The sequence below is a fragment of the Sebastes umbrosus genome, chromosome 17, assembly GCF_015220745.1.
Source record: "Sebastes umbrosus isolate fSebUmb1 chromosome 17, fSebUmb1.pri, whole genome shotgun sequence".
Classification (NCBI taxonomy): Eukaryota; Metazoa; Chordata; class Actinopteri; order Perciformes; family Sebastidae; genus Sebastes; species Sebastes umbrosus.
This window is the reverse complement of record NC_051285.1, coordinates 6,862,694-6,878,847: the sequence shown is the minus strand read 5'-3', so window position 1 is coordinate 6,878,847 and position 16,154 is coordinate 6,862,694. Positions and strand designations below refer to the sequence as shown.

The following is a 16,154-nucleotide window of genomic DNA, read 5'->3' as shown; positions in this document are numbered from 1 at the left end:
TGTAACCCATGTTTACTGGGCCTTAGATATGACACTGTGGTGAAGTAAGAGTCATCAATACATTAATATGATAAAACTCATATTTTCCATACAGGAGATAAATTAGGAGTTGATTAAAAAGACAAAAAAAACGAATGCATTAATAAACAAGTACATTTAAATAAAAGATGTAGATATTTAATTTAAAATTGTTTCATTTCAAGTGAGGTGAATGTGCTTAATGTGCTTAGTTTGTAACATTTGTAAAGATTCAGGTGACATAGAGAGTTGATAGAGCTGAAGTAGGTGAGTTCACGTGATAAATGCATGATACAAGGCTGATATACCTCAGCAGCCAATCAGAACCATGCTTACAGCGCCAATTAACTAACATGTCTCTGCAAAGTGGACAGAAACCTGGAGTTTGTGAGCCGTGCTCCATCTCAAGTTGGAGTGTGTGTGCCTAAAATTGAACTTTTCTGGTGAGTGAATTTTATTGCGAATTTTATGGAGTGAATTAGTAGATTTTTTACCTGTTTTGAACTGTAAAATGGTTAAGAAAAATGCTTAATTCAGTTAATTAGTTCTGTGTTATGTGTAAATTGTGTGGTCAGAGCAACTCATTCATACAGAGATATTTATTAAGAAAATATAATGTTTATTTCTGATCAGTTGTCATGCATATAGTTGGTTTAATGAAGAATAATGAGACTTTAAGAAAGAAATAACATATGTTGAGCAGTTAATGACCCTGAATATGTGTAAATGCTTAAAGGGTGTGTAGGTAATTTCTCTCTTTTGGCCTATGCAGGCCGGGTCTTTTTCTTTCTCCTGTTTTAAGTTGGATTTGAAGTTTTTCTGGAGTGTGGATTTCTTCTGCTGCTCCTCTGTGCTACAACCGTGGTGGTAGAGTGCAGCAGTTGTGGCGAGCCGAGCTATTTGATGAGACGATCCTGAGAGATCTGAACTGTTATTTTCATCATCAATCCTGGTAGGACTGATTTTTGTACACCGAAGGATTCATTTTATTGCTTTCATTGGACTGATAACGGACAGTAAGGAGAAACTTTTCGTCACTTAAAAGGCAATGCTGTAAAATTTCTCGTTGTATTTGAATTTGAACTGTTAATTGATGTCATTTGAAAGGTGATACAATTTTTTTTAAGAGGTATTTTCATAAGAACTTGGTTACTGTAATAAATGTTTATTTTTATTTTTTTACAAACATTCAATACATTTACAACTTTTTTTTAAACTTACCTGTTGATCTATGTGTCATTTTCATTCTTGTTACTCATTGCTTACGGCTCCGGCTTCATATTCCCTTCTCATGAGACAAACCTAGAGCCTGATACGCTGGTCCATTTGATAACTGAAGTAAATAGCTATAGCGATACACATGTCTGTACCACTCAGTGTCTACCATAGTACGCTAGAGCTGTACACGGTTACACAAGCATCAGTTACAGCATCCAATCTGACGTTGAAGAATATTGTGTAGCATCCTTCCTTCGATAGCTCAGTTGGTAGAGCGGAGGACTGTAGGTTGATAATAGCAGGTATCCTTAGGTCGCTGGTTCAACTCCGGCTCGAAGGATGAATTTTTCGTTGCTGCCAAAGGTGTGTCTGTAGTTTTCGTAGAGCGAATGTCTCCTTAACACAGTCACATCATTGTTAGTACGCTGGTTCAACTCCGGCTCGAAGGATGTACTTTTCGATGCTGTCAAGTGTGTGTTTGTCGTTTTCATAGAGCGATCGGCTCTTTAACACGTTAAACTTTTTGTAATGTCTAATCTTTGTAAAATGGAATTTGGCCATGCATCAATTTCGGAATAGAATGAGTCGCTTAATAATTTAGAGCTGCATCCTTCCTTCGATAGCTCAGTTGGTAGAGCGGAGGACTGTAGGTTGATAGTAGCAGCTATCCTTAGGTCGCTGGTTCAACTCCGGCTCGAAGGATGTGATTTTCGTTGATGCCAAAGGTGTGTCTGTGGTTTTGGTAGAGCGATCGGCTCTTTAACACAGTCAATTCTTTATTAGATCGCTGGTTCAACTCCGGCTCGAAGGATGTACCTTTCAATGCTGCCAGATGTGTATCTGTGGTTTTCGTAGAGCGATTGGCTCTTTAACACGTTAAACTTTTTGTAATGTCTAGTCATTGTAAACCGGAATTTGGCTAAGCATCAATTTCAGCATCCAATCACACGCTGAACAAGTTAGTGTTGCATCCTTCCTTCGATAGCTCAGTTGGTAGAGCGGAGGACTGTAGGTGATAATAGCAGGTATCCTTAGGTTGCTGGTTCAACTCCGGCTCGAAGGATGAATTTTTCGTTGCTGCCAAAGGTGTGTCTGTAGTTTTCGTAGAGCGAATGTCTCCTTAACACAGTCAAATCATTGTTAGTACGCTGGTTCAACTCCGGCTGGAAGTATGTACTTTTCGATGCTGTCAAATGTGTGTTCGTCGTTTTCATAGAGTGATCGGCTTTTTAACACGTTAAACTTTTTGTAAAACGGAATTTGGCTAAACATAAATTTCATTATCCAATCACTCGCTGAATAATTTAGTGTTGCATCCTTCCTTTGATAGCTCAGTTGGTAGAGCGGAGGACTGTAGGTTGATAATAGCAGGTATCCTTAGGTCGCTGGTTCAACTCCGGCTCGAAGGATATGATTTTCGTTGATGCCAAAGGTGTGTCTGTGGTTTTCGTAGAGCGAATGTCTCCTTAACACAGTCAAATCATTGTTAGTACGCTGGTTCAACTCCGGCTCGAAGGATGTACCTTTCAATGCTGCCAAATGTGTGTCTGTGGTTTTCGTAGAGCGATCGACTCTTTAACACGTTAAACTTTTTGTAATGTCTAGTCATTGTAAACCGGAATTTGGCTAAGCATCAATTTCAGCATCCAATCACACGCTGAACAAGTTAGTGTTGCATCCTTCCTTCGATAGCTCAGTTGGTAGAGCGGAGGACTGTAGGTGATAATAGCAGGTATCCTTAGGTCGCTGGTTCAACTCCGGCTCGAAGGATGAATATTTCGTTGCTGCCAAAGGTGTGTCTGTAGTTTTCGTAGAGCGAATGTCTCCTTAACACAGTCAAATCATTGTTAGTACGCTGGTTCAACTCCGGCTCGAAGGATGTACTTTTCGATGCTGTCAAATGTGTGTTCGTCGTTTTCGTAGAGCGATCGGTGTTTTAACACGTTAAACTTTTTGTAATGTCTAGTCTTTGTGAAACGGAATTTGACTAAGCATCAATTTCAGCATCCAACGAGTCGCTGAAGAATTGACTGTGCATCCTTCCTTCGATAGCTCAGTTGGTAGAGCGGAGGACTGTAGGTTGATAATAGCAGTTATCCTTAGGTCACTGGTTCAACTCCGGCTCGAAGGATGTGATTTTCGTTGATGCCAAAGGTGTGTCTGTGGTTTTGGTAGAGCGATCGGCTCTTTAACACAGTCAACTCTTTATTAGATCGCTGGTTCAACTCCGGCTCGAAGGATGTACCTTTCAATGCTGCCAAATGTGTGTCTGTGGTTTTCGTAGAGCGATCGACTCTTTAACACGTTAAACTTTTTGTAATGTCTAGTCGTTGTAAACCGGAATTTGGCTAAGCATCAATTTCAGCATCCAATCACACGCTGAACAAGTTAGTGTAGCATCCTTCCTTCGATAGCTCAGTTGGTAGAGCGGAGGACTGTAGGTGATAATAGCAGGTATCCTTAGGTCGCTGGTTCAACTCCGGCTCGAAGGATGAATTTTTCGTTGCTGCCAAAGGTGTGTCTGTAGTTTTCGTAGAGCGAATGTCTCCTTAACACAGTCAAATCATTGTTAGTACGCTGGTTCAACTCCGGCTCGAAGGATGTACTTTACGTTGCTGCCAAATGTGTGTGCGTTGTTTTCATAGAGCGATCGGCTCTTTAACACGTTAAACTTTTTGTAATGTCTAGATTTTGTAAAAAGGAACTTTTGCTAAGCATCAATTTCAGCATCCAATCACTCGCCGAATAATTTAGTGTTGCATCCTTCCTTCGATAGCTCAGTTGGTAGAGCGGAGGACTGTAGGTGATAATAGCAGGTATCCTTAGGTCGCTGGTTCAACTCCGGCTCGAAGGATGTGATTTTCATTGATGCCAAAGGTGTGTCTGTGGTTTTGGTAGAGCGATCGGCTCTTTAACACAGTCAACTCTTTGTTAGTTTGTTAGATCGCTAGTTCAACTCCGGCTCGAAGGATGTACTTTTCGATGCTGTCAAATGTGTGTTCGTCGTTTTTGTAGAGCGATCGGTGTTTTAACACGTTAAACTTTTTGTAATGTCTAGTCTTTGTGAAACGGAATTTGACTAAGCATCAATTTCAGCATCCAACGAGTCGCTGAAGAATTGATTTTGCATCCTTCCTTCGATAGCTCAGTTGGTAGAGCGGAGGACTGTAGGTTGATAATAGCAGGTATCCTTAGGTCGCTGGTTCAACTCCGGCTCGAAGGATGTGATTTTCGTTGATGCCAAAGGTGTGTTTGTCGTTTTCGTAGAGCGATCGGCGTTTTAACACGTTAAACTTTTTGTAATGTCTAGTCTTGGTGAAACGGAATTTGGCTAAGCCTCAATTTCAGCATCCAATCAGTCGCTGAATAATTTAGTGTTACATCCTTCCTTCGATAGCTCAGTTGGTAGAGCGGAGGACTGTAGGTGATAATAGCAGGTATCCTTAGGTCGCTGGTTCAACTCCGGCTCGAAGGATGAATTTTTCGTTGCTGCCAAAGGTGTGTCTGTAGTTTTCATAGAGCGAATGTCTCCTTAACACAGTCAAATCATTGTTAGTACGCTGGTTCAACTCCGGCTCGAAGGATGTACTTTACGTTGCTGCCAAATGTGTGTGCGTTGTTTTCATAGAGCGATCGGCTCTTTAACACGTTAAACTTTTTGTAATGTCTAGATTTTGTAAAAAGGAACTTTTGCTAAGCATCAATTTCAGCATCCAATCACTCGCCGAATAATTTAGTATTGCATCCTTCCTTCGATAGCTCAGTTGGTAGAGTGGAGGACTGTAGGTGATAATAGCAGTTATCCTTAGGTCGCTGGTTCAACTCCGGCTCAAAGGATGTGATTTTCGTTGATGCCAAAGGTGTGTCTGTGGTTTTGGTAGAGCGATCGGCTCTTTAACACAGTCAACTCTTTATTAGATCGCTGGTTCAACTCCGGCTCGAAGGATGTACCTTTCAATGCTGTCAAATGTGTGTCTGTGGTTTTCGTAGAGCGATCGACTCTTTAACACGTTAAACTTTTTGTAATGTCTAGTCATTGTAAACCGGAATTTGGCTAAGCATCAATTTCAGCATCCAATCACACGCTGAACAAGTTAGTGTTGCATCCTTCCTTCGATAGCTCAGTTGGTAGAGCGGAGGACTGTAGGTGATAATAGCAGGTATCCTTAGGTCGCTGGTTCAACTCCGGCTCGAAGGATGAATTTTTCGTTGCTGCCAAAGGTGTGTCTGTAGTTTTCGTAGAGCGAATGTCTCCTTAACACAGTCAAATCATTGTTAGTACGCTGGTTCAACTCCGGCTCGAAGGATGTACTTTTCGATGCTGTCAAATGTGTGTTCGTCGTTTTCGTAGAGCGATCGGTGTTTTAACACGTTAAACTTTTTGTAATGTCTAGTCTTTGTGAAACGGAATTTGACTAAGCATCAATTTCATTATCCAATCACTCGCTGAATAATTTAGTGTTGCATCCTTCCTTCGATAGCTCAGTTGGTAGAGCGGAGGACTGTAGGTTGATAATAGCAGGTATCCTTAGGTCGCTGGTTCAACTCCGGCTCGAAGGATGTGATTTTCGTTGATGCCAAAGGTGTGTCTGTGGTTTTGGTAGAGCGATCGGCTCTTTAACACAGTCAATTCTTTATTAGATCGCTGGTTCAACTCCGGCTCGAAGGATGTACCTTTCAATGCTGCCAAATGTGTGTCTGTGGTTTTCGTAGAGCGATCGGCTCTTTAACACGTTAAACTTTTTGTAATGTCTAGATTTTGTAAAAAGGAACTTTTGCTAAGCATCAATTTCAGCATCCAATCACTCGCCGAATAATTTTGTGCTGCATCCTTCCTTCGATAGCTCAGTTGGTAGAGCGGAGGACTGTAGGTTGATAATAGCAGGTATCCTTAGGTCGCTGGTTCAACTCCGGCTCGAAGGATGTGATTTTCGTTGATGCCAAAGGTGTGTCTGTGGTTTTGGTAGAGCGATCGGCTCTTTAACACAGTCAACTCTTTGTTAGTTTGTTAGATCGTTAGTTTGTTAGATCGCTAGTTCAACTCCGGCTCGAAGGATGTACTTTTCGATGCTGTCAAATGTGTGTTCGTCGTTTTCGTAGAGCGATCGGTGTTTTAACACGTTAAACTTTTTGTAATGTCTAGTCTTTGTGAAACGGAATTTGACTAAGCATCAATTTCAGCATCCAACGAGTCGCTGAAGAATTGACTGTGCATCCTTCCTTCGATAGCTCAGTTGGTAGAGCGGAGGACTGTAGGTTGATAATAGCAGGTATCCTTAGGTCGCTGGTTCAACTCCGGCTCGAAGGATCTGATTTTCGTTGATGCCAAAGGTGTGTTTGTCGTTTTCGTAGAGCGATCGGCGTTTTAACACGTTAAACTTTTTGTAATGTCTAGTCTTGGTGAAACGGAATTTGGCTAAGCCTCAATTTCAGCATCCAATCAGTCGCTGAATAATTTACTGTTGCATCCTTCCTTCGATAGCTCAGTTGGTAGAGCGGAGGACTGTAGGTTAATAAAAGCAGTTATCCTTAGGTCGCTGGTTCAACTCCGGCTCGAAGGATGTACTTTTCGTTGCTGCCAAATGTGTGTCTGTTCAATAGCGACAGATCTGATGAATTCACTTTTGGTTAACAGTTATCCTTAGGTTGCTTATTTAACTTCGATTGAAAGATGTAGTTTTCGTTTGACTTAAAAATATTATCTACAGGAGTAAATGAACACTTAGCTATGGGGTGCATGACATCAATCATTAAGTTTTTAATAATTTATTGATTAATTTACTTCACCATACAATTTGGACTGCGCTTTCAGTGGGAACAACAGCAAAGACAAAACCAACTCATAGTATTCGAAATTATGTTCTTGGGATGGTCCTGCAGGTGGAGATGCATGTCTTTTATAAACAGCATGCTTATTTGTGACTAACTGTAACTTTAATTTTAAGTTGGGATAATTGAGTGGAGGTTGAGAAGTAGGAGTTGGCACTTTTGTGAAAAATAAAAAAAATGCATGAAAATATTTGAATAAATATGAGCCAGGAGGCACAGCTTAAATGATGTAAAGACTCATCAAGAAATATTACAAGACACTTGAGAAATATTTCACATTTTATTAAAGTTTGTATAAAATTGAACTACCCTCCACCAACATCGTTTTGTCTGTCTTCTTACCAAAAATGCTATTAAATCATCTAGTAAAAACTAAAATAGTAATTTACATTATTTCACAAAATATTACAAAGTAAATGCTGTATTTCATTTCATCAACACTACAGAAAATATCACACATAACATTGTAAAGGAGTGATGAGTGTGAGGGTGATTTGTTTTTTTACCAACTTTATAATTTCTTTAACATAAACAACAAACCCCATCTTGTTTGGTGATGATTTTGAATTGACAATAAAGCATAAGAGAAGTATCTTTATCACACTATAGTTCAATATTGCATCTTACCGTCCCCACTTCAGCGTCATGCCGACTCCGCGCCAGTTCCCAAATTTGGGATTTTGTAGTTCCAGTAACCAACAACAACGGTGGTTAGTGGTTAACCCAAATAGAGGCTTCAAAGCTGTTTAACAACCTGTCTGATGTCACACTGCCTTTATATTTCTCTACAGGCTGTGCTTCTAATTTTAAAAGCAACTTATATTTAAGTTTACTTTAACAAAAACATATCAACAGGCAGTAATGACATTATTGTAAGACCCCAGAAAACGGTTTTGAGATCTTTCCCAAACTCCAGGCGAATGTGCAGGAAGTTGCCATCCAGAGACAGGACCAGTATACAGTAGGATGGTCTGACCTCCCACTTGCTGTGATGTGGAGAGTTTAAACTGATGGTGATGGGCTTTCAGGTATACTTGTGGGAGGAGCGGGCAGGGGACCCATTAGACTGGGTGTAGTCCGGGGAACTGGTGTAGCACGGCGGGTTGTCAAGTTCAGAAGGAGATCCAATGCTGTTGCTGGATGAGTCATCCATGGAGGGATCCTACAAAACAGGACGACGTCAGCCCAAATCCATTTGCTACACTTCATTTTACAGGTCTGCAAATTTCATGGTAATTAGGTGATAATTAGCAAGTAACCTATTTGAAATTTCTTTGGAATTACTCCCCAATATTTACCTCAAAATTTACCAAAAATTATTTTATTATAAACATTATTTAATGATTTTATGCTAAAATAGCATATAATGGTTAAAATAGGGCCCTTATGCTTGAGAAGCGGCTGTGCGCTGCTCTTCATCAGAGGTGGAAAACCAATACTAATAGAAGACACTTCTGATCAGGCACAAATCTCACCATTGTGTGACTTATTGTCTAAACAAAGAAGTTATTTGCTAATTATTTACCCTCATACATGGAAATAAAGCATATCAATTACCTTTGTATTCTTTTCCTGGAAATGTTTTAAATAAATTACCAGCTATTGAGAAATAGTGGAATATAATTATTAAATAATGTTTGTAATAAAGTACATTTTCGATACATTTTGAGTTAAATATTGGAGTAATTTGGTAGTAATTCCAAAGAAATTTCAAATAGGTTACTTGCTAATTATCACCTAATTAACATGAAATTTGCGGACATGTTATTCAGTGAACAAAGTTCAAGTAGTAAAATAGTAGCAGCGTAAAGGTTTTATGTGAGGACATGGTGATGTGTGTGTAGCTTAATTAATGCTGATTTTTTTACTTTTAGTGCTTCATATTTTCCAACAATATATTCTCGGTTTGTATGACATCTTACGAAAAAAATATTCCTTTTTTTTTTTTTTTTGCTACGAATGTCCAGCAACATGTCAATTTCTGCTTGTGCATACAAACTTTTCGAAAAGAAATTGTGCATTTTGCGACAAAAACAACAAATAAATAAAATAAATAAGTAAATTAAAAAACATTTTTCAAAATAATTAGGTGCTTAATTTTCCTTAATTCCTCTAATATCATAAGTTTAGGCAAGAAAGCTACTTTTAGTTAGGCTTAAGAAAAGATCAACTTAATTCGGATTAGGCAACAAAACGACTTAGCTTTCGGAAAAGATTGTGATTTGGCTTAAAAAAACTCCAGAAGTGGCGTTACATAAGTATATAACTTACATGACAGATAAATCAACATTGACTTCTGATTTCACACAGGATACAAACACCGGTCTCCTGGGCAAAAGTCTGGTATTTTTTGACTCACCCATCCACGACCTCCTCCCTACGTGGCATTCGCTGCTCTTATGCTCTTATTTACTTTACTTTAATATACTTTGCGTAGGTATAGCTACGAACGGTGTATGAGACCAGCCTGTTACCATTGCTGCTAATTAGTTAATGGAGATAATCTAGAGCTATATTGTTAAGTAAGTCGTTGTGGAGTTTCCCTTATTATTAAAGACTTTAACTATATTGTTGTGCTTTTAACACACAAGTTATAAGTCAAATTATTATCAGAACACCATGCCATGAAATTTTAAATTGCAATGCTGCCATGGTCTTTACTGTATCACCACTCTCAGGACTAACTTTACATGTTTAGTTCCACTATTGATAACCCTGTAAAAATAGCAAGCGTTGTTGTTGAGAGAGATACCTTTTCTTGCAGGATGTAAAGTGATGTCACAGCACTTATCCCATTATGCTCTGTCCTTTTTGGATGCACATCATCTGTGTCAAAGCACAAAACACTGGACTGTCATTCACACACATTGCCTCATTTCTGGATAGTTATTAGATGGGTAGATGGACTTTATTGTTCCCAAATTGGGAAATTTATAATAAATAAACATATCAACACTAGAAAAGAGAGATATCTATAGAATACACAATCTACAGAATATATTACAATACACTATAAATATACCAAACTACTACAACTGAAATATAAACATCAGAAAACATACTATACATTGGACAAATGTGCAAATTTGTTGCGGTTTTGTCTTTTAAATGCAATAACGTAGAGTGAGAAAATTATTCCAGTCTCATTTTAGATTAGCTGATTACTTTTTGTACTAACTGTCATCATCACAGTGGATTATTAATTCAGTATATCAATACTATACCTGTGTGATTGATTGGTGAGCGATCAGAGTGGTCATAAAAGCTGGAGCGAGGCTTTCTAGCCAGATGTCTTCGCCTAACAAAGACAAAATGGTATCATTGCATTAATGTTATGTTGTTTGTGTATTCGCATCCAGACCGGCCTTTCTAAAAAATCTGTCTTGTGCTATTTAGCGTGGATTTAAAAGGTTGTTAGCAATTCTTACTTTTTGGAAGGCGTCCAGCAAGCACATACTGTTACCAAGGTGATGAGGAGGAAGATGCCCCCAGTGGAAAGGATGATATAGAGGGAACTTCTTCCTGGAATAGATATGCAAAAATTACAGTTAATGAACATTAACAGAACGCAGGAACATACAAGAAAGGATTTTACAAAATATAATTGTTGAATATGTACAAAATCTGGGAGTAAAGATAATTTTACAACAAACACAATCATCCATTTGTGTCCCATGCGTTATGTTTCACTTTCACTTTACAATCAGCTGTTTGTTTGTGTCTCGTGTTCAGAGCATCAAGTCAAACCTAAGCAAGTGTTTTTGTTCAATTCACAACATTAAGCATGTTTACTGCGACCGAAAAGTGTCGCCAAGGGGTCTGACAAAGCGTCAGTATGTGACAAGCTGGGATGAGAACGTGTTGGGTCCACAAACGATGATTTATCGTGACTTTGGGGATCCCTTTACTTTTCCTCTATAGCACCACCACGATGTTAACATTTGTAATTTTGAGTGAAAGATCTCAAACAACTATTGGTTTCATTGCACAGAATGAATTGTAAGCAGAGGTGATCCCATAAAGTTTAATTTAGCACCATCTTCATTTGTCCAATACTTTGGTTTATGTCCAAATACCTGTAAAACTAATGATATTTCCATTTCAATTAGCATGCTTGAAGACATCTACCTCTTATGCTTCCATGTCACTGTGTCGAGCATGATGTGTTTAACTCTGGTTGGCACTGCAACTAAGACAGTATTACTTACTGTAGACAGTCAGTCTGAGAGGCAGGCTTGTCATATTGCCTACGGGATTCTCCACCGTGCAGCTGTAGATGTCATCATCTGTCATCAACACCCGCGTGATGGTCAAGAGCTTCTGGTCAGGTGACAACACGAACCTCGTCACATTGGTCAGTGGCTTTCCACCTTTGAACCACCTGTAGGAAGTCCTGGTTCCATTGTCATGGGAGCAGTTGAGGATGACGTTTTGGCTGAGCTCCAGTACTGATGAACCCTCCATGTGGATGTAGGGCCTGGATATCGACTCTGGATAAACAGACAGTAGATACAATAGTTTTAACCATGTAAATAGACACAAAATAACGGTAAACATGCCGTCCTCCAAATGCAAGGGGTGGTACCCTCAGGACTGCTTTTTTCTTTTTCCGTCCCCATCCACGGCAGAACCTCATACAACCCCACTTCAAAACGCCCGAACTATCCCTTTAAGAGCCATTAGGTCATCAGTTGAAAGAGGATTGCATTCTCAGCAGTAGAGTAGGAAGAAATGTTCACAGATTGGCTCCTGTTGAACATTGTTGCTCCCTCCTACTCTTCTTCAGGATACAGGTGACCTTCACACAGGCCTCTACGTGGGCAGTGCTGATGCCATTCTTCCACTATTGCACGCCGTTGGAAAGGTTGGAGGTGCAGCCAATGGCGCAGCATGACGACGCATATATAACAAATTCCTTCAATTCTACTGCTTGAGGAGATGCCAGTATATTGTTTAAACAGCCCATTAGTCAAGAGTCAGTGTTTTAATCTGAATCTATAATCATCAAAGTTGGGACTTAAATTGGAATTCAGTCTCGGTCAAATACTGATGTACGTTTTCTATGAGAAATGGGTGTGATTTTCACTGTTACATTAACAAATCATACAATAGAGCTTGTTTTCTTACCATCCACAGTGAGCGTGATGGTGCCCTCTCCTGGAAAGATATCATCTGTGATGGAGACCTCCACGTCATAAGTTCCGTCATCAGAGAGTCGGAGGTTGTGGAGAAGCAGAGTCCCATTCTCAAATACCAGGATGCGATCACGATACTCAGGCCTCAGCGTCCCAATGATGTCAGTTCCAATCGACTGGACAACAGTGACAGACTTCTCCCTCTTGAGCTGCCACTTGATGACCGGCAGGTCGAGGCTGAAGCTGTTGTAGAGGACAGACAGCAGGGCCTCCCCGCCTACTGTACCTCTAATGAGAGTGTTGGGAATAGTCATATTCACTGCCAGCACCCCACCTGCAGAGAAACACGGAAGAGAGGTATTATTTTTCATGTCAAGAGTCAAGAGTTTAAACCAGGTCATTATTTAAATAATATCTGCACATGGCAAAAAAACTAACCCTCAGTGAGACGCAAACTCGCTAAAAAAAAACACAAACGTTTAACGGGAGCGGCTCAAAACGAGGCTTCCTACTGAAATACTGTAGTGACGGGCCACATTTACTATAGTTTCCAAAGTTGTCACTTCTGTGCTGTGTGTTTGTGCTGTTACATTTCTTGACACCAGGTAGCTTGTAAAAATTCTTCTCTGGTGGACGCTACGCACATAACTGCAAGCGCACATAACTTGTGCTCAAAGTGGTAATAATCAAGTTACTATCATCATCTACATTTAGGACAATTGGCACGATTTTCTTACGCAGAGAAAGTGCTGTTTTGATGTAGTTTAAAGAGCGAAAGGGACACACAGGGCAGGTGGGAGGGGAGGTGGATGGGTCCAACATCACAGGGCTTTCATCCAAGAGACCACTGTTCATGTACCGTGCGTTAAGTTTCACTTTCACATTACAATCGGCTGTTTGTTTGTGTCCCGTTTCCACAATGTCAAGTCACATTTTCACTGTACAAACTTAGTGATTTTAAGCCCAACCATGTTGTTTTTTCCTAAACTTAACTAAGTGGTTTTGTTGCCTAAACCTAAGCAAGATTTATTTAATTCACTACATTAAGTATGTGTTTACTGCGACAGAAAAGTGACGCAGTGGGTTCTGACAAAGCGTCAGTATGTGACGAGTTTCGTTGCCTTGCTACAGACACACCACTTCCTGCACTGACGCTGAATGTTTGCATTGGACATAAGTACATTGTGTACAGCTGAATCATCCAATGGGATACCGCTGTCTATTGCAATAGCTTAAGGAACAATCAACAGTTCTTGCACACAGGCAAGATGTAAATCATGATTCGCTGTCAGTTTTATTATCGTTTTTTCCAACTCCAGTGAGTGATACAGTAGATAGCTGAGGGCTAAAGTGTGGGCATCACGCCCCATCTCTGCTGTATACTGAATCCAGTTTGCATGGCAGATCCACATTACCATGGGAGCAGCTGTCAGTCCTTGGGATGGGCCAGCGTGAGCCAACAAAAGTGGGGATTGTTCGTTAAAATTTCCTTGTTGGCAGTTCATGAAAAGAACACTGGGAGGACTCCAGATGCCATGCTAGCTTTGCAGAAACAGAGCAGCTCAGTGACTCTGCTGCTAACCACAACAATAGCAGGACAGTGATGAGACACAGCTGAAAATAACTGAACGTCTGAAAACAGTCACAATTACTGTATTGCCTACAAAGGGTGGGCATTAGACTGTAAAAGCACCCACAGTCTAAGGCAACCGAATACCCAACAACAAATACTACCTTTGTGATGTCTATAATGTTCAGTCATTAAACATGATGCAATATTATGCATAACACTGCAGACATTACCACAAACCTCTGGTTATAACATATTATGTCAAATCCAACATGTTCTATTTCTATTTGTATTATATAAACTGTGCAACTTTAAAATCACCATCCAGTTGGCTCCTGTTTTTGGTATTTTTTTCCAACCTTCAGCTAGTATTGTGAAACACAGCTGCAATTGTAAATTATACTGAAAATGTGAGTGTTTATTTCCTTAATCTACTGGGAGGACCCTCTGATTGTTTCATCCAGCAAGTTGGTGTTGGTTAACACTGCATTAGTAAAATCATATCTGCACTACAAAGAAAATTAAAAAACTAAATTAAAAAGCAGACTTCAATGTAAACTTAATCTTTACAAAATGCATAAACATGCAGCAAATTGTCAGCAAATCTTAAGTAGAAAATGCAACATACCTGAATTGGAGGATCCAAGACACATGAGCAATAAAATCTGTGAAATTATTTTAGCTTTTGACGGAGCCTCCGTCTCTGCCTTCATCTTCGGTCTCAAGCTTTGTTTTCCTCCCAGACTACCAGCATGATTTGTGACTCTGGGCAGGACGGAGAACACAGTCAGTCATTCAGGCTCTGCTGGGACTGAGTACATGTTGTTCTCAAACGCCAATGTAGAAGCAGGACAAAAGTGTGTGTGTGTCTGGATGTCCGTTTTGTAAGCTTTATGTTTGTATTGCAATGATAACTGATGTGTTCATAAACAGAACAAAAGCTTTAACGTCGTCGGCTTCAGTGTTCATCACCCCACAATACTAATGCATCCTGATTTTGCTTGTGTTTCAGCCTTTCTAGTGGTCGGGACGCAATTTATTGATATAATGTTCATGTCCGTTTCATAAAATGAGTGAACAGTTCATCATAACTTTATTTGTGAACAAATATAATTAATGACACATTATTAAAACTTTTGATTTACAGAATATGATTTTACAACATTTCCAGAAGGATTAAATGTTCAGACGAAGGCTGTGATATGTGTAAATAAACAAATTTAACTATGGGCAAGTTTTCTCTTTAAACCTTTTGGGTGTTATCTATAGCAATAATAATGGTCCAATATTGTGTGCAATTGCATAGACCATTATTATTACTAGTTAAATGATTATTTTATTATTTACACATATCACAGCCTTCGTCTGAACATTTAATTCTTCTGGAAATGTTTGCCCTAAAAGAACAGATTCAGAAAACATTTAAATAATGTTTCATTAACCATATTTGTTCACCAATAAAAAAAAATGATGACGAACAATTCGCTAATTATTTTACAAAAAGGACGTGAGCATTGTATTGATGAATAACAGATCCCTCGTTCTCACAAGTCACGGTACGCCAAGGAATAAAATGAAGAAGTGCGTACCGTTGGAGGACCGGCCCACTTCGAGCTCTGGATGTCATGAGAAAAACTGGTTGTTAGTTTTCAAGACACAGTGTCGTGGACTCAAGGGTTGCTCAAAGGAAAATTTGCTCCTGCTGGTAGTTGAAGGGTCATGGGGGTCACCGAGATCATCTTGGCTGACTTGTGGCATCCTCAGACCCAATAGTAGGGTAATAAAAGTTAAAGGTCCCATATGGTGCTCATTTTCAGGTTCATACTTGTAGTTTGTGTTTCTACTAGAACATGTTAACATGCTGTAATGTTCAAAAAAAGCTTTATTTTCCTCATACTGTCTGCTTGAATATACCTGTATTTACCCTCTGTCTGAAACGCTCCGTTTTAGTACATTTCAGCGAAATTGCAACAGTTTGGGTCCATGTTTACTTCCTGTTAGCTGATGACATACACTGCAACCAGGAATAAACTGGAACACATTTAGAATGTTTACGTTTAAAACCGTGTAATGGTCCAAATATTGTATATTTGTGACATCACAAATGGACAGAAATCCTAACAGCTTGTTTCAAACGCGCAATTTCTGAATACGGGCTGTGAGTATTTCTCCTTATATTGAGCGCTTCGATACTTTCACAGTATTTATAAAGCACTTAAACCTGCTTTATAATATAAAAGACATGAAAATCTTACTTTTTACAATATGGGACCTTTAAAAAGATATTTCAGTCTGGACCAGTCTGGGTTAGGTTTAAGCCCGCTGTCTTCTTCTAGTTTGAGGAAAAAAAATAATGCAAGGGTTATAAAAAAAAATTAATTAAA

The 16,154-nt window shown here is 39.4% G+C and overlaps 1 protein-coding gene, 1 long non-coding RNA gene and 16 other non-coding genes across 18 annotated transcripts; 17 read left to right on the top strand and 1 right to left on the bottom strand.

The window, feature by feature from the left end:
* Positions 1 to 80: 80 nt before the first annotated feature.
* On the top strand, positions 81 to 12,332 carry LOC119476360. Its single transcript, XR_005204007.1, has 3 exons — positions 81 to 461; positions 791 to 970; positions 12,202 to 12,332. It is a non-coding gene; the product is annotated as an uncharacterized LOC119476360 (long non-coding RNA).
* On the top strand, positions 1,488 to 1,576 carry trnay-gua. Its single transcript is given in 2 exon segments — positions 1,488 to 1,524; positions 1,541 to 1,576. It is a non-coding gene; the product is annotated as a tRNA-Tyr (tRNA).
* Positions 1,850 to 1,938, top strand: trnay-gua. The gene is given in 2 exon segments: positions 1,850 to 1,886; positions 1,903 to 1,938. It is a non-coding gene; the product is annotated as a tRNA-Tyr (tRNA).
* trnay-gua lies at positions 2,212 to 2,299 on the top strand. The gene is given in 2 exon segments: positions 2,212 to 2,248; positions 2,264 to 2,299. It is a non-coding gene; the product is annotated as a tRNA-Tyr (tRNA).
* Positions 2,557 to 2,645, top strand: trnay-gua. The gene is given in 2 exon segments: positions 2,557 to 2,593; positions 2,610 to 2,645. It is a non-coding gene; the product is annotated as a tRNA-Tyr (tRNA).
* Positions 2,919 to 3,006, top strand: trnay-gua. The gene is given in 2 exon segments: positions 2,919 to 2,955; positions 2,971 to 3,006. It is a non-coding gene; the product is annotated as a tRNA-Tyr (tRNA).
* On the top strand, positions 3,279 to 3,367 carry trnay-gua. Its single transcript is given in 2 exon segments — positions 3,279 to 3,315; positions 3,332 to 3,367. It is a non-coding gene; the product is annotated as a tRNA-Tyr (tRNA).
* On the top strand, positions 3,641 to 3,728 carry trnay-gua. The gene is given in 2 exon segments: positions 3,641 to 3,677; positions 3,693 to 3,728. It is a non-coding gene; the product is annotated as a tRNA-Tyr (tRNA).
* On the top strand, positions 4,003 to 4,090 carry trnay-gua. Its single transcript is given in 2 exon segments — positions 4,003 to 4,039; positions 4,055 to 4,090. It is a non-coding gene; the product is annotated as a tRNA-Tyr (tRNA).
* Positions 4,371 to 4,459, top strand: trnay-gua. Its single transcript is given in 2 exon segments — positions 4,371 to 4,407; positions 4,424 to 4,459. It is a non-coding gene; the product is annotated as a tRNA-Tyr (tRNA).
* On the top strand, positions 4,624 to 4,711 carry trnay-gua. The gene is given in 2 exon segments: positions 4,624 to 4,660; positions 4,676 to 4,711. It is a non-coding gene; the product is annotated as a tRNA-Tyr (tRNA).
* trnay-gua lies at positions 4,986 to 5,073 on the top strand. Its single transcript is given in 2 exon segments — positions 4,986 to 5,022; positions 5,038 to 5,073. It is a non-coding gene; the product is annotated as a tRNA-Tyr (tRNA).
* On the top strand, positions 5,347 to 5,434 carry trnay-gua. The gene is given in 2 exon segments: positions 5,347 to 5,383; positions 5,399 to 5,434. It is a non-coding gene; the product is annotated as a tRNA-Tyr (tRNA).
* Positions 5,708 to 5,796, top strand: trnay-gua. Its single transcript is given in 2 exon segments — positions 5,708 to 5,744; positions 5,761 to 5,796. It is a non-coding gene; the product is annotated as a tRNA-Tyr (tRNA).
* trnay-gua lies at positions 6,071 to 6,159 on the top strand. The gene is given in 2 exon segments: positions 6,071 to 6,107; positions 6,124 to 6,159. It is a non-coding gene; the product is annotated as a tRNA-Tyr (tRNA).
* Positions 6,456 to 6,544, top strand: trnay-gua. The gene is given in 2 exon segments: positions 6,456 to 6,492; positions 6,509 to 6,544. It is a non-coding gene; the product is annotated as a tRNA-Tyr (tRNA).
* trnay-gua lies at positions 6,709 to 6,797 on the top strand. The gene is given in 2 exon segments: positions 6,709 to 6,745; positions 6,762 to 6,797. It is a non-coding gene; the product is annotated as a tRNA-Tyr (tRNA).
* On the bottom strand, positions 7,332 to 14,713 carry LOC119476359 (hepatocyte cell adhesion molecule-like). Its single transcript, XM_037749797.1, has 7 exons — positions 14,399 to 14,713; positions 12,193 to 12,534; positions 11,274 to 11,555; positions 10,494 to 10,587; positions 10,290 to 10,363; positions 9,818 to 9,891; positions 7,332 to 8,227 (listed from the first exon to the last, which is right to left on the bottom strand). Exons 1-7 carry the CDS (start codon positions 14,481 to 14,483, stop codon positions 8,090 to 8,092), a joined length of 1,089 nt encoding a protein of 362 aa, XP_037605725.1. The 5' UTR covers positions 14,484 to 14,713; the 3' UTR covers positions 7,332 to 8,089.
* Between the last annotated feature and the right edge of the window lie 1,441 nt (positions 14,714 to 16,154).